At 34.1% G+C, this 16,560-nt stretch overlaps 1 protein-coding gene across 1 annotated transcript in view; it reads right to left on the reverse strand.

Moving 5' to 3' along the window:
• The window catches only part of LOC136038050 (intermembrane lipid transfer protein VPS13D-like), a 214,910-nt gene that overhangs the window by 176,777 nt on the left and 21,573 nt on the right, over positions 1-16,560 (reverse strand). Inside the window, exons 4-6 of the mRNA XM_065721001.1 lie at positions 10,124-10,363; positions 7,547-7,717; positions 1,048-3,001 (exon numbers count right to left, since the gene is read on the reverse strand). Of these exons, the coding sequence (XP_065577073.1) occupies positions 1,048-3,001; positions 7,547-7,717; positions 10,124-10,363 (2,365 nt within the window). The remainder of the gene's footprint in view (positions 1-1,047; positions 3,002-7,546; positions 7,718-10,123; positions 10,364-16,560) is intronic.

Genomic DNA, 16,560 nt, shown 5'->3' on the forward strand with positions numbered 1-16,560 from the left:
TTATAAGCGAAATAATACAGAATAAATATACAAAATAGCACCAAACTTACAGCAAGAAAAAAAACAACAACGAACCTACATTTCAACTGAATTTACTTCAAAACTGCAAAAGCTAAATCAGTTCAATAGTTTCAAAAAGGGCCATGCTCAGGTATAAAATTACATTTCTATTACATGGAACTTCAGTATAATAAATTATAAATATCTTTCGTATCAAAACGAAGAATGTAAATACAAATAGAGATAGCCTACCTAAAATCAACAAGAAACGAATGGGTTTTTGGAGGTTTTGAGGATACAGGATACAAAATTGGATTGAAAAATTAATGTTAAGAAGTCTAAATTGCGTAAACTAGACAGTGGTTCTCAAACTTATTTAGACACTGTACCCCTTTGTACCCAAAAAACATTTTCAGTACCCCTTCTCAGTCACCAGTATTAAGTAAACTATAGCTAAAACATAAATAAAATTGCCAGTCCTAGAGTTAAAGGGTTGTTTTATTTTTCTGCTGACGGCCGAGTACCCCCTAAGAATTTTGCGTGCCCCAAGGGGTACATGTACCACAGTTTGAGAACCACTGGACAAGGAGATGAAGAGGTGACGTTAGGCAATATAAAAATTGATCAAGTGGGTATCTTCACTTATGGGGTGGCAAAAGGTCATACCAAAGGATTTGAAGCAATTAAAACCTCTCGAGAGGGATAAAGAACACAGCTTTAGGTAGACTGGGTGGAGGAGAAACGTGCACAGCTGTCTGCCCTCAAGTGGCTTGGTGAATCATGCTGCAGTGAATTGCTAGTGGTAATAGCAGTAAGAAATGTTTGGTTCTTTTTAACAAAGTTAGCTATAGCTACTTGATTTTTTGAAGCACTAAACGTATCCTCTCAAAAAATGTACTAACACTGCCTCTTCTAATGTCTTGATCATTTATTCACCATTTATTTGTATAATTTGTTATTCTATCAATATTTATATATGTTTAATTAGACTTACGGGGAGGCAAACTCAAAAATCGAGGAAAATAAAGATAAATAGCTGTGTCATACCTCTGGTTTCTCCATCTGTCAGCTTATCCAAGGCCTTATAAAGGGAGGTGGGAGAAGTAGCTCGATATCCACTACTCAAATCGGGCGACGAAGGGGACCGCGGAGAACATGGCATAGAGTCTCTTATACTGCCACTTAAACTATCCATGTACACTCTTTTATGCGAAGCAACTAGAAGTTCATAGTCAGGTCCAAAAGTCTGAAGAGCATCGACAACTAATAGTGAATGAACAGTTAAGCTGGTAAAAGTATCAAATGGTCTTTTTGTCACATTGAGCTTAACTCCTGTAACCTGAACTTCAGCTATTGGTGTGATGTCGTTCTGCATATGTATATGCACATTATCTATGCGAAAATAGGCAACCAAAAGACGTCGCTCGGCATCAACATCACTGTAACTACTTAAATTTTTGGTTTCATCAAGTGTTGGGTTTCGGGAATCAAACTTCAGAGATTCAGCCATATTGATAATAGCCTTCACCTTCCTTTCAGACATATGGAAAACCAGCTTTGGCAAAGACCCACTTATTGTAAATAAAGGAGTATATATTTGATTTGATAACGGAGAGTTTCTTTCAATATTTAAAAATATCGAAAATCGATCAAGAATGTGAAGTTCTGATGTATTTTTTGTCCGGCAACCACGCCAAGACACTCCTTTTTTCTTTCCAACTAAGATTTGCATATCACGAAGCTCTACAGAAAATCTATCACATCGGTCCTCTTCTATTGTATCTTCTGGAGTTGAACACGGGGTAATAAACTCATCATCATTATCACTTTCATCATCAGCAATAACTTGAAAAGGAAAAGAATATTGTATGGAATTGCTAACTTTCAAACGTCCAAAATCAATAAGAATCAAGTCATTAGATACTTCACTTTGATCAAATACCAACTGCGGGGCAACAATATCAGCATTAATAAACCAAAGTCTCTGCTGAAGCTTATTACGAATATTTTCTAGTTGCAATTTCGTTCGTTGCTTCACAGCCTCAAAACTATCGAATTCAAATTCGTCAAAATCAGAATTACCAAACATAAAAAAGTCCTTGATTTTAGTTAAAATGTGTCTTTGGTAATGACATTCAAGTCCTATTGAAGTCAAATACAGCTTATAGTCAAACTTACTATTAATCGGTTTCTTTTCAAAATTCATAGAGAATAAAGTTCTATTCGATGTGGTATCAATCTGACTCTGGGGCTGAACAAAAGAAATCCCTGTTGCACAATCTACACAAAGCACCGAGCCAAGGGCAATACTCAATCCATAAGAACTAAAACGAGGTCTTGAATCCACACCGATAACAACATCATCGTATCGTAACTCAGCTAAAGAATTGGAAGCACTGTTCACATCAGAAATAGTAATACTGCCTTTTTTGAGGCTAAAATTAAATCTCCCGAGAAAAGCATCCCGCCTTAGAACATTATCGTTTTCGTAAGAATCTTTTAAAGCATCAAGAAGTTCATCTTCAAATAAAATTCCCTTATTTTCTGACTTAGTAGTTGTGCCTGTACTTGTCCCGTAATACCAGCCAGTCCATGATGGGAACCAGGACTGCATATAACCGGTATGCTTTTCGCTAGATTCTTTCGGCCTTCTCACTGACACAAACGCTAATTCTCGCAAAGCCTTTAGCTCTGACAAACCGAACTCAATTTCTATTCGCTCCTTCTCCTTTAGTTCATCAGATTGCATTAAAGTTGGATCTTTAAGGTATTTTTCGTAAATTTCAACATAGAGGAGAGAGTCAGATGCTCTTTTCATTACCGAGGGCCAGTTACGATTCTTCCACCGCTCTCGGATCGCCTCAACTATAGAATTTATTGCATACTTCCAGCGTTCTCGTGGTCCAGTGATAGCTCTAGGACGCTTATTCCGAAAGCATCGACGTTGTTGCTCTAGTTGTTTTAACATTTGAACACAACTTATTATCTGATCATACTGGGTCTGTAAAAAAAAAATATTGTCAATAACGTATACAAAGACTTGGATGCGTAACTTACAATGTTGTTTAAGCTGTCATACTTCGGTAACGACCATTTATCACAAGATTACAAAAAGAACAGTGTTTAAAAAAAAATCATACGTCTTTTCCCGTATGTGGAAAACAGAACACAATCTAAAACAAATTTAAGGAAAATATAAAAGAATTGTTTTGGACCGAAAAAAAGTTCAACTCTAGTGCTTATTTTCCCCGAAAGGTTTACATGTTATACTAACGGGATATCTTACACCCCATCTTTTAATTTAATGAGACAGTTTTTGCATTAAATCCAAGTCGTTATTCAGCTTTATTGGATAGAGACGACAGTAATCACACACACAAGAGGGGAAGAGGGGACTGAGACAGCCCTCCTCGCAAGACTCTCGTATTGCGAAACCTTCAGAAACAGCAGAAAAACACAAACTTTGCTGATTGTACTAATATCTGTTTGAAAGAAGAAATAAACTAAAAAAAATAATAAAACGCCTATTAATTATTGAGTAGTACATACTAAAGTAATCAGTATAATTATTCCTCAACAATTCATAAGAATATCTATAAATTACCCCGCTCCTCTCACCCATAAAAGAAATATGTTTTATATCAGGCCCCTCCCCCCCCCTCCATTGAAAAAAATTGTGGGCTTTTGTCTTATTATAATATACCATACACTATTATAATATAACATTTAAATATGATAGCAGAAATCTCTTTTGAAAACCAGATTTTTTTTTGGAAGCTAATCTAATGAAATACATACTGGAATGCAATTAACAGGAATAATCGTTTTAAACGTTTTCGATTTTTCTTGTCGTCGAAAATTCCATGCCCTTAAAAGTGCACAGTATGCATTATCATAATTAAATTTAAAAAAAAGACAAGTTTTGTTTAACTGAAAGTAAGGAGCGAGATTAAAACTTAAAACGAGCAGAAATTATCCAGTAAATAAAAGGGGCTCTCCCCTCCTCAACCCCCGCTCTTTACGCTAAAGTTTTTTATTGTTTTAAAAAGAAGGACTGTGACAAAGAGTCAAACTTTGGCGTAAAGAGCGGAGCGTTGCGGAGGGGACAGCCCCTTTCATGTACGGAATAATTTCTGTTCGTTTTAAGTTTTAATGTAGCTCCTTACTTTCAGTTAAAAAACCTTTTTTTTAATTAATTTCTAAACGTTTTTGAATTAATGAAGGCTTTGGTTTCGGCTCATCGTACATGAATCATTAAAACGAAATTTGCATATTAATTTTTGCTTTTTTTTGCTGAATGGCTTTCTCAAAGTTTTGATCGGACGATTTGAGAAAAAAGGAGATGGGTCTAGCTGCCCTCCAATTTTTTGGTTGCTTAAAAAGGCCACTAGAACTTTCAATTTTATTTACGAACGTTTTTATTAGTAATAAATATACGTAACTTACGAGCTGACTTACATAACGAACTTCTATATTTGTATATTTTTATATGTATATAAGGGGGGTTCGCCCCCTTGTAAATAACTCGCTCTTTATACTTAAGTTCGAATTTTGTTCCAATTCTTTAAGAATGACACTTGTGCCATAAAAGCCTTTTAATTAGAATAAATAGCTCTTTTGAAATTACTAAAAATACTTCAGCATAAAGAGCGAGGTATAGAGGAGGGGACGAACCCCCTCATATAGATAAAAAATTCTGTTCGTTTTAAGTTTTAATATTGCTCCTTACTTTCAGTTGAAAACACTTTTTTTTTTAATTTCTCATTGTTTTTTTTTTAATAATACTGGAGAATCAAGCGCCCCCTTAATGGAAATTTTCTTCCCCCATGATAAATTACTCCGCGAAAAAATCCTCCCACGTAACACCTGACCCCGACCGCATTCCAGAAAATATCTCCCCTGAAAAAGTCTGTATACTCCCCAATAACCAATACTATATGTAAACAATGGGCAAAGTTCATAACTTGCAGCGCTTCCCCCGGGGAGTGTGGGGGATTAAGTCGTCCTCAAATACATAGTTATTAGATTTTTCAACTATGCTGAACATAATTGCTATCTCGAAATTTTGATCCCGTGACTTCGAGAAAAAATAAGCGTGGAAAGTGGCCTAGTTGCCCTTCAATTTTTTTGGTCGCTTAAAAAGGGCACTAGAACTGTTACTTTCCGTTAGAATGAGCCCTTTCATGAAATTCTAGGACCACTGGGTCGACAAGATAACCTCTGGGGAAAAAAAGCAACAAAAAAACACGCATCCGTGATTTTTTCTTCTGGCAAAAATAGAAAATTCCATATTTTTGCAGATAAGAGCTTGAAACCTCTATAATAGAGTTCTCTGATCCTCTGAATCTGATGGTATGATTCTCATTAAGATTCTATGACCTTTAAAGGATGTTTTCGAAAATAAGGCAAATTTTCTCAGACAAGTAAATTTTGATGGGCAAGACTAAACTTGATGAATTTATATTTAAAATAAGCATTAAAATTCAATTCTTTTGATGTATCTATTGTTATCAAAATTCCACTTTTTAGAGTTTCGGTTACTATTGAGCCGGGTCGCTCCTTACTACGGTTCGTTACCACGAACTGTTTGATAAGATAATATTTGTTACGACATGTATGTATGTATCTTTTAGGCAAATAAAACAAATGAAAATACAGAAAAACGTGTTGAACATTCTAAATAAGACAGCAGACAAATCAGAAAAAAAAACTTTTAAGAATAAAAAAAGGTCCGAATATTTCGATGTTATATCCCAAAAGGCTTTTTCAATGAGAAAGAAAAAGAAAAAAAACAAATATACTAAATGAAATGAAAGGCAAATACAAAAAATCAAAAAAAAAAGGGAAAACGAAAAAAATGTGAGATTTTTGGCTCACGTGCATTTTTTTTGCCCTTTATTTTATTTATATATTCTGTTGATTTTATTTTGTGTTGTTTTTTTTTATTGAAAAAGGAGTGAAGTAGAAATATTCGTCCACCGTCTTACTAGAAATATTATACAGGTTTTTCCATATTTTCATTTGTTTATTTGTAAAGGGAAAGGCATTGTGGTATAAGAAATTATATACGTCCCAAACTTTTGAAAAATTCTACATATTGAGAATTTTTGAGCTTAAGAGCAATAATTTTCTCTCTATGGGCAGTGCCATTTTAAGAGTAAACAGATTGACCCATATAGTATGATAGTGTTATAGCAGTGAAAATACACATTCACTTAAACCATAAACAGTTTTGGGTGATAAAATACAGTGTTAAAAAAGAAAAAAACATCGAATCGTTGAGCTAAGTTTCTAAAATAATTTTAATCCCCAAATGCAATGCAATAAATCCAGGAGCCTTTAAATACATACATTTAGTACCCATATAGTACAAAGTAAACGTTAAAGTCCAACGGAAGATATATTAGAAAAATTTCTGATGAATTATCAAGTAAAATTTCAAACTATGCGACGGAAAACGAATTTCACTCAAAAAGCATTCAGTGAGGTACAAACTCTCCATCAACAGAATTTCCAACTCTCCATTAATGAGTCCAACCTCTTTTTGAAAGGAATATAGAATTCAGCTTGTCTCTATATTTTCTAGTTCAATAACTCAGAAGATTAACAGAATCCCCCGCCATTAGAAATCAGGGTAAGCACAACGAAGAAATGCTAAGTCAATGGTAGTAACATATTCCTGTAGGATTATGATCCAAATATTACTCAATTTTTTTAACAAGCAAAAGCATTTAAAAGCAAATCAACAGGGGCGTCGTTTCAGGATGGCAAGGGGGGCAGTTGCCCCCAATAATTTGGAGAAAAACTATTATATAGCGCATGCCCCTTGACTATCTGAATATGGACCCCTCTTTCCCCCACTTCTCCCAATAAAATTACTGGAACTACTCCCCTGCAAATCAAGTGGGAGCATGATACAGTCATAGCCAATGAAACAAAATATAAGAATTAACAGGGTTCATTAATTTTCAGGAATCATTTAGACAACTGAGACACTATGGAAATAAATATGGACAACAAAAGGGGTTTAAGAATCCTTTGAATAAACCAAGTTGGTGTTTAAGCAGCAGTTCATACTAAAGTCAACACTTTGAAAAGCAGGGTTCAAGTCCTCTTAAAAAGTATTATAAAAATACAACGGGAAGTTGTTATTGACATGCATTTGAGTAAGGATTCAAAGTGAGCTGACAATGGGTTTTTTTCCAAAGTTTTTTTTCAAGTTTTATGTTTTTTCAAGTTTTTTATGCAAACTTTTGTAAGTTTTTTTAAGTTTAAAGTAAAAAAAAAATTAGACAAACTTTTCTTTTTTTCATATAGGGAAATACAGGCACAATAAGGTGTACTCTTTCAAGTCAGAACTCGCAAAAATCTCCAATTTATTCAAATGTTCCGAATATTTTCCATTAATATACCTTTTTGCTAGAGTCCACCTCCCTTCCCCTAGCTAGGCGCATGCTCAAGTTAGAAATATTCTTAATAACGGGACGGTGCCAAAATTTTTGCAACAAAAAAAACCATAAATGGTAACAAAAACAAATGGTCAAACCTTATTACAGTTGATACATATTGATTCTAATATGAAATCAAAAAAATATCTAGGATTTGTTGATGATCTTAGAGGCTTCTCTGACTGATTCCTCTTGATTTTCACATAGCCAGACGTTGGGGTAACTATGTATAGCCGTTTCATTTTGGACTCTGGACTCAGCATAATTCTCTATAAAAGAAGATATTCTCACGTCACATTAATACTCTGAAAGTGTACCTAACATGTCAGAAATGGGAAATCAGCGTGGTTTGAATTGCTTTTAAAGTTGGTAAAATAAACTGTCCATTGATGCTTATTGAGGCTTAAATGCCTAATGTCCAGCTTTCGCTCTCTCATTCTTCCTCCCTGCCATGAAAACTTGAACTAAAAGAGTAAAAAATGGCGCAAGTGTAGACAAAAAAAACCACTAATACCATGTAGCATTTGGTATTTTTTGGCATGTTCTCAGCGTTATAATAATGCAAAATTAGTATAATACATGTAAATGGCATAATTAATGTAGTAAGAGGTGTCTGATTTCAGTTTCAGAAAAAAAAACAAGGTTAAGAAAAATCCCAAGAAACGCCAAACACAAGATGGCGTTATTGACTTTTCAACACTGGCTCTAGTTCCTACTCTTATGCATATGTTGAATTAAACAATTTGAGATTCTGAATACTTCCTCCATACTTATTGTACTATACTAGATAAACTACCAGTAGACTTTTAAAAAAATCCCACTTCTGCAAAGGAAAGATTCCAATGTGGAGCATTTTATTTATCTTTTATTAACAAGCACTTTTATTGCTTGACAGTTCGTTCTATTTAAATGTATAGAAAAGGAACTATCAATTGCTGGTTCAATTTTGTTGCTGAAGTTTTTGCATATTTTTCTTCAATGTCGTTTTGCTGTTAGCTGAAACCTGTTGCAAGCAATAAACATATTCTCTACTGTAAAGACGAACATAGGATGCTGGAAAAACATTAAATTTTTTCTTTTAAAGTAAAGAATAACAACTTGTCCCTTCTTCCATCACTTGAAATCTTGGCCATATATTATCTTATAACTATGATCTCATTCTACTGATAACTAATATGATACTACACTTCTATACAAAAGTGAAATTCAAGTAATATTTTTTTTTTTCAACTTGAATTGCATTGAGCAAAAGACAATTACCAGGGCAAAAGGTAATGATTAGCAAAAGCAAAAGTACAATAGGTAAATCTGTAATAATATATTGATTATATTATTTTTTTTTATTGGTTACTTTACATTCAACGGAAAATAGTAAAAAAAAATGAAAATAAAATGTATTTGAGTGCTTTTCTTTTTTTTTTTTTTTTTTTTTAACTAGTCTACATTTTGTATCCTGATCAGGGCATAACTAATTTACAATCAATAAAAATAGTTAAAAACCAAAAGAACCTGTCTACTTATGAAATTTTTCCTGTTAGATGCAAATAAAATCAGAACTTTAATTCTAGTATAAAAATTTGAAGTTCATGGTTTTTTTTTTTTTTTGCAATGCTACACTTTCTAAGGCACTGGTAGTACCTAAATCCTATTCAACTGTGGTAAACATATCATTTAGTATATTATCGAATTACTAGTCTATCCCCTCCTCCGACAAGCACTTGATGAAAATCAAGTGCTTTATTTCTCCTCGTCGAAGCTTTCATAGAACATTTCAAGTGCCTTGCATGAAAATAAAGATATTCTTAAGAGTCAAAACCAGTTCCGCAAATTGGGGGATAGGGAGCCCGTGCCCCTCCCTAGATTTTGATAAATACTTTTATTGTTTTTTTTCTCTCATGGAAAAAGGTTTTTTTGGGTATTTTTATTGAAAAAGTACTTAAACGACAAATTTGCCCCCTATGAACCCCAGATATTGAAAAACAAATTTGCCCCCTCCTCCCCCAAATTATGGTGAATTGATGCCACCAGCCAAGCTTCCAAAACTGAATCTTAGGATTATAGCTGTCACATATTTTTAAGCAGTTATCGAAAAATTTTGTTTTTAAGGAATGGCTCTCTCCTATCTCTACGGGCAACCCCGTTTCGTACCCCTTCTTGACAAAGCAAAAGGTAAAAAATAAAGCATATCGAATTGTTTTATTGTTTGTTTTTTACTATGATTAATGCTTAGTTTTCTGTATAAGGAATGTTTTACTGGGAATCTAAGAAATAACAATATCGGTTTTGATATTAAAAGCTACTTGTACCAGCTACGTATGCGAATATCAGATTTATTAGTAGCATATCAGATACCTTTAAGTACATGGAACTGTGAATATAGGAATAAAAAAGAATAATAAAAAAGAATAGAGGACATTTTGGAAAAAAAAGGAAAATTTACAAATACTTCGAGAACCGAATAAAGATAGAAGAAAACCGATTGAATCAATCGATAGAATTTGCTTAGCTCGAGTGATGAAATATAAATCTAAGCTTCACAAGAAATACAACTTAAGGTTTTGGAATTACCACTACACCACTACACCCTCTTCTCCCAATATCCTGATTGCCTTTCAACGGGTATATACCGTTGCACCTATGGAAACGAAATATTTTTATACGCATATAAAACTTACAGCAAGTTCTCCATGAGACTTTTTTCCGTACATCTCTGCGTTTGTGTCCCAATAGAACGCCATATTTTCCATCTTTACCAGTTTAAATGAATGATCTAAATTCCCTGACACAAATTCCGGCTCCCAATTTTCGTTACAAGTTTCCATTGATAATTTTCCAATAGTTGTACCAAAAGCAAATTTTGTGCCTCTAATGCTCTCTGAATCTTCATAACGGACATGAATCTCCTTTATCACAACCTTAAAAAATGGACAATAATATTATTGATGGGACAGTGATTTGGAGTTAAGAATTGTGATAATCGCGGTTTTTCAAAGGATTGGAATAGACTAAATTTTCCCAATACTTTAAAACAAGTTTACGGTGCAATTCTGCTTTTCTTAAAAAATGTAAACTTTTTTATGAAAAAGTTTTTTTTTGGCTTTTTTAGGAAAAAGCTATAGCTTGAATTCTCTGAGATTGGATAATCAAAATTGTATGTAGAGATTTTCATACTCCACTCCTTAATTAAAGAACTTCAGTTCAGTTACAACTCCGATATTTAGAGTTTAGCATACTATCCATATGATTTGGATTTTTGGTAAGTTAAGCATTTCTTCCCTTACTTAGTGAAGAAAGCTCCTTTTACTATGCTCATCAATAAAGTTCGGATAATATCTTAATTCCGTTAATCTGTAACATATTTTTGCCATATTTGATATTTTCTAATGTATTGTAACCGCAATTTTGGATTATTTTGAAAAAAAAAAATTCTAAAACAATGACCAGACATTTTGCCAACATATAAGTATTCATTATGTTCTCTTCGCTTGTAACACCTCATAACATAGAACAGAAACAATGAAACCATTTTATCTTTCTATGGAAATTTTATCTTTGTATGAAGGAGGTAGGAATCTTTTCTTTATTTTTATTTGGGTTATTTTGCCAACATATGAGTATTCATTATAAGTTCTCTTCGCTTGTAACACCTCATAACATAGAACAGAAACAATGAAACCATTTTATCTTTCTATGGAAATTTTACCTTTGTATGAAGGAGGTAGGAATCTTTTCTTAATTTTTATTTGGGTTATTTTGCCAACATATAAGCATTCATTATAAGTTCTCTTCGCTTGTAACACCTCATAACATAGAACAGAAACAATGAAACCATTTTATCTTTCTATGGAAATTTTACCTTTGTATGAAGGAGGTAGGAATCTTTTCTTTATATTTATTTGGGTTATTTTGCCAACATATAAGTATTCATTATAAGTTCTCCTCGCTTGTAACATCTCATAACATAGAACAGAAACAATGAAACCATTTTATCTTTCTATGGAAATTTTACCTTTGTATGAAGGAGGTAGGAATCTTTTCTTTATTTTTATTTGGGTTATTTTGCCAACATATGAGTATTCATTATAAGTTCTCTTCGCTTGTAACACCTCATTACATAGAACAGAAACAATGAAACCATTTTATCTTCCTATGGAAATTTTGCCTTTGTATGAAGGAGGTAGGAATCATTTCTTTATTTTTATTTAGGTTATTTGGCCAACATATTAGCGTTCATTTTAGGTTCTCTTTGCTTGTGACACCTCATAAGATAGGACAAAAGCAATGAAACCATTTTATAAACCTAGTATTCTTGATTCTCTTCTTTTATCATTACTTTATTAACACCAGATATACAAGGTCAGTAATACATAACCAATGAAATGTGTTTCTGTTCCAATTTTGGTAGTTATTGAATGGTTTTTAGATGTACCATTTTCTCAATTATTACAGCTCAGTTTTCAAATTAAATAAACGGCCTTAGCTTCACGTCTTTTGTACAATTGTATGCAGCTCCAACTTAAGTAGGTCAATGTCAGATTTCAATACTGGAGCCTCAGAACATGCACAAGTTACACGCTACCAGATAAGTAAAAAATTATTAGTTGTAATGATGATTGTATAGAAAGTATAGCAAAGCTAATTTGAGTAGTGTTAAAAACTACACATTTTATGTATGTTAACATTATACGGCATAAACGGGCAAAAGAAAGATTCTTTTCCACTTCTTTAGGACTATAGAAAGTTGTCAACAAGTAGAGGTATTTATGGGTGCACCTGGTAGCAAAACATGGCGGTGAATTTACATTATAAGGCATTGTTTATGGAGCTACTGAATATGTTGTGCTATGAAACAGATCCAACGGGATTTGACAAGATCTACTTACAATCCAATAGCAATATATACATAGCACTAATCCTCACAAAAGACTTCTTGGCCAGTAAAGAAGGGGCAAGAGAAACAGGTCTTCAGTAATATTTTTTTTTTTTTAATTTATTTCATTACCCTTGCAATTAAAAAAATGTTGGTTTAAGCCATTAAATGTAATGTTATACATACACTTAATTGCTTAAAAGTTGAACTAGCATATTCTTTCGTCCCCTCATTCTAAATCCTTAATATAGTTTAAAGATTCCATTAGATTTCTTTTTTAATTTTATCATTTATTATTTTTTGGTTATGTCTCTTACTAATTTATTTTATTATCTTATTTGTTTTATTGTATCTTATTTTATTCATTATATGTTTTATTTTAAATTTAACATGATATATTTTACTTGTTTATATTGATGAAATCGAATGTGTGTTTGCGGGTGTGTCCTGTATGCATTACTACACTGTTGAACTGATTGCCAAGAAACTTCGTGAAGTTGTTGAGCATACTCTAGTGAAGATTTTAGCCATAAAAAAATTTCGTCCCCACCCATGACCCTCCATAATTTTCGTAATGACTGCAATTAAGATGCCTCTGAACACAAATAATCAACAGTTCCTTTTGTTCACATTGTTTGTATTTTCTGGATTTTAATTATCGAGCAAAACCTGATGCGTTGATTCACATTTTCTTAAAATCCCACGTGTACATTAATAGCCCTAGCCAATTTTTCAAATACTTTTAAATTTTGAAAATACGATCGTTATTTTACATGTGTGGAAAATTTTCCAGGGGCAAATTGAATTTTCCACTGGAGAGGAAATTTCCACCGGGGGAGGGGGGATTTCGGTCCCCGGTCCCCCTAAGTTCCGTTGGAGGATTTTCCTAAGAGCACAAGTTTCCAAGACGGGGCATTTCCTTTTTTTTGGGGGGGGGAGAATGTTCCAAGGATTTTATTTCTTTTGAGATCGCAGCAATATGCAACAGGTAAGCTAGTTGCATTTATATTTATCAGCGTTGTTCATTCTTTTTAGTGGCATACCTTTATTATTATAGCTTACTTTGTGGTCTGCTTTGATTAATGTTGTGTTTTATTTACAATTAATAATTGAAGAATTACAACTAACAAAACGATAATGGTCAAACGAAATGTACTATAATAACGCAAAATCAAAAGCTTCTGGTTTCACTTAGAGCATTGCTCATTGATACGTTTTTCTCGATAATTTTATCCTATATTGTTGGTGTCTTTGACCTTTGTAAAATCTTTCACAATATTTAGAATCATATAAATAAAGCGAGAGAACAACATATAAGGAACTAGAATTGTGATTTACGAATCAAGCCTCTTCAAAGGACTGGAATCGGATAAATTTCGTAATAATCATAATTATTAGAACAATTATAGTCGTAATTTTAACTATAAACATTCTAATAATTAGTTGAATCATTCTGAAAACAACACCATAGTTATAAAGAGAGAAATGGCGACAGGAACTAATGGACATTGACAAGGCAGAAACAAATGTTTCTAATTTTTGGTTTTTACTTAGAGTATTCCTCACAGATACGTTGTGCTTAAGAATCTTTTTCTAAGTCTTTAATGTGTGCAAACTACATAAAATCTTATCACAAGAATATATATTGGATTTAACCACTATTTAGACAATTTGGTATTAAATATTTTCAGAATGTCAATCTGCCAAAAAAAGGGTTCTTTGCTCTATTATCTTGAATCATAGAACGCAATTTATGACTGATAAAATCTTCATTCTCTAATTCCAATAAATTTAATTACTTCTAGTCTAAACTCAGGTACATCTGCAATAAACCGGCACAAAATGCAATTGACGGCACAAAAGACAAAGACTTGTTAATTAATGAATTATTAGTCCATGACATAGTGTTCTTGCAAGAACATCTTTTGACCAAATCAAACGTTTCTAGCCTGAAGCGATCTTCTGTCCACCATTATTTTTCGCAAGAGGCCAAGAAAACTAGAGGCTGCCCTTCCAGTGGCCTAGCAATCTTCTTCCGTTCCCCATAGAAGCCCTCTGTGATTCATTGTGATGATAACATCTTTGCGATTCAATGTGACAGTACCGCCTTTATAAATGTTTACTTACCTTGCGATCGACGTTCTATAGCATCGTTCACATCTTTCGCTAAATGTTGCTCCAGTTTAAAGTCTCTACTCGAAAGTCTACGTTTGAGAAACCTGAATTGGGTTTTAGCTGATGACCTTAACTGTGACATTCTTGGTACCTCCGATAGGTCAATCCTCTTGCTAGAATCACTTCCTAGCATATATCATGTCGCAGTTAAGAGCCTCCCATTCACGTATATTCATAACAGAGGCTGTTCAAAATCGAACCTGGATCACATGATCTTTTCCAGTTCCAGCTTAGTATCATCGATTGTCAGAGCGGACGAAGAGAAGATTGATGACGATCACCTTATTCTTAGCTGTAATTAGTCCTGTGAGCTATCTGGCCAAACACTTTCAGCTCACCCGAAGTGACATACGAAGTTGAACTGGGATCGTGCTAATGTCCCACTATACCTTGCTACGCTAACTGCTTTACTGTCGACCATAAAAGTGCCATATCACCTGCTGCAAACGTCAGTTTCCTCGCCTTCAAGTAGAGTTGACCTAAATTGCTATTATTATCAAATTGTCCATTGCCTTAAATCAGCTTCCAAAACTTCAGTGCCTGTGGATAAAGTTGATTGATACAAGAAAGCCTAATTGGAACGTTGATCCTGAAGTAAAACGTGCTAAGCAAAAAGCCAAATTTTGGCTACGTATGTGGATATCATGTGACCGACCATCGTCCGGAGCTGTTTTCTCTGTGAAACAAAAGTGTAAACTTGAATATAAGGCCAGTTTGAAGAGAGCACGCTTGAATGCATGGCCAGGCCCCACCGATAAGGCTTCCTGGAATAAGGTTGTTAATAGTGAGAAATGTTCCCCATCTGCCCTATCTTGTCTCCAGCTAGCTAATTTTGTTGATCATTATAGGCGTGTGTTCAGTGTATTTAATAGTTTTCTTCAATCTTTTTATTATAAGTTGCTTAAACCACTTTTACAATACCGTCTCCTGCAGGCTCACGTACAGTCTGTAGCAATATCTGAAATTCGCCGGGCTTTAAGAAAAATTAAGCGTTCAAATAGCCTTGATGGTGACGGCCTTTCTTACCGATTTTTTGCTTATGATTGTCCTGCTCTACTTAACCATCTACAAATATTTTTCCAGTCTTGCTTAGCACAGTCGCTTGTTCCTGATAGTTTCCTTTGTGGCCGTGTAACGTCTATTCAAAAGCGAGGCAAGGACCCCCCGTCATGTATAAGTTATCGTCCCATTACAGTATCGTGTTTTTTAAGTGAGTTGCTTGAACATTTGTTACTACCAGAAATTGAGTCAAATTGTGATTTTACGCCTTTTCAATTTGGTTTTCGGAAAAGTTTCGGTTGTTCCGATGCACATCATGTTTTAAGCCGACTCATGAAAATGCCGTAAAAACTAAAATGTCTTTATACTGTCTTACTCTTGATATTTCTGGAGCTTTCGACAATATTATGCACTCTCAGGCTTTATTTTCCCTTGCGTCTTCAGGTGTTAATCCTTCCGTACTAAGTTTACTGTCTTCTTGGTATTCAAAGTCTAAAATTCAAGTTACCTGGAATGGCCAAATATCTGACCCGGTAAGAATTAATAAGAGTTCGGCAAGGTGCCGTATTGTCTCCTAGTATATTTAAATGCGTGCTTGCATCGTGCCTGCGTCCCCTTAGAAGTTCTGTTTTTACGGTAATATTGGTTTTTCTTCTATTGCATATGCAGATGACGTTCTTCTTGTTGCCCGGACTCGCCGTGGATTTCTTTCTAATTTTACTATATTAACCAATGAACTATCTAAGATTGGACTGTCAATTAATGCGTCAAAATGCGAGTTTATTTGTTTTAATAGCCTTTATGCGGTCGCTCCATTCGTTGCTGGGACTGCAGTTCTACCATGTTCTTCTTTAGTTAGTTGGCTTGGTTTGTGTTTCGGCCCAACACTTTCCACTACCTTTTCATCCCTAGTGAATCAAGCCGTGAAAAACCTACGCGTCGCTTATGGAAAAATATCCCCAAACAAAAGCCGTTACAACCGCAACGGTTTGTGCATGATTTATAACGCATATTGCTCCCCTGTGCTTTTGTTTTTATCAGACATGGCTCATCTGTTTCGTAAGAAAG

Source organism: Artemia franciscana, chromosome 17 (genome assembly GCF_032884065.1).
Source record: "Artemia franciscana chromosome 17, ASM3288406v1, whole genome shotgun sequence".
In the NCBI taxonomy this organism is placed as follows: Eukaryota; Metazoa; Arthropoda; class Branchiopoda; order Anostraca; family Artemiidae; genus Artemia; species Artemia franciscana.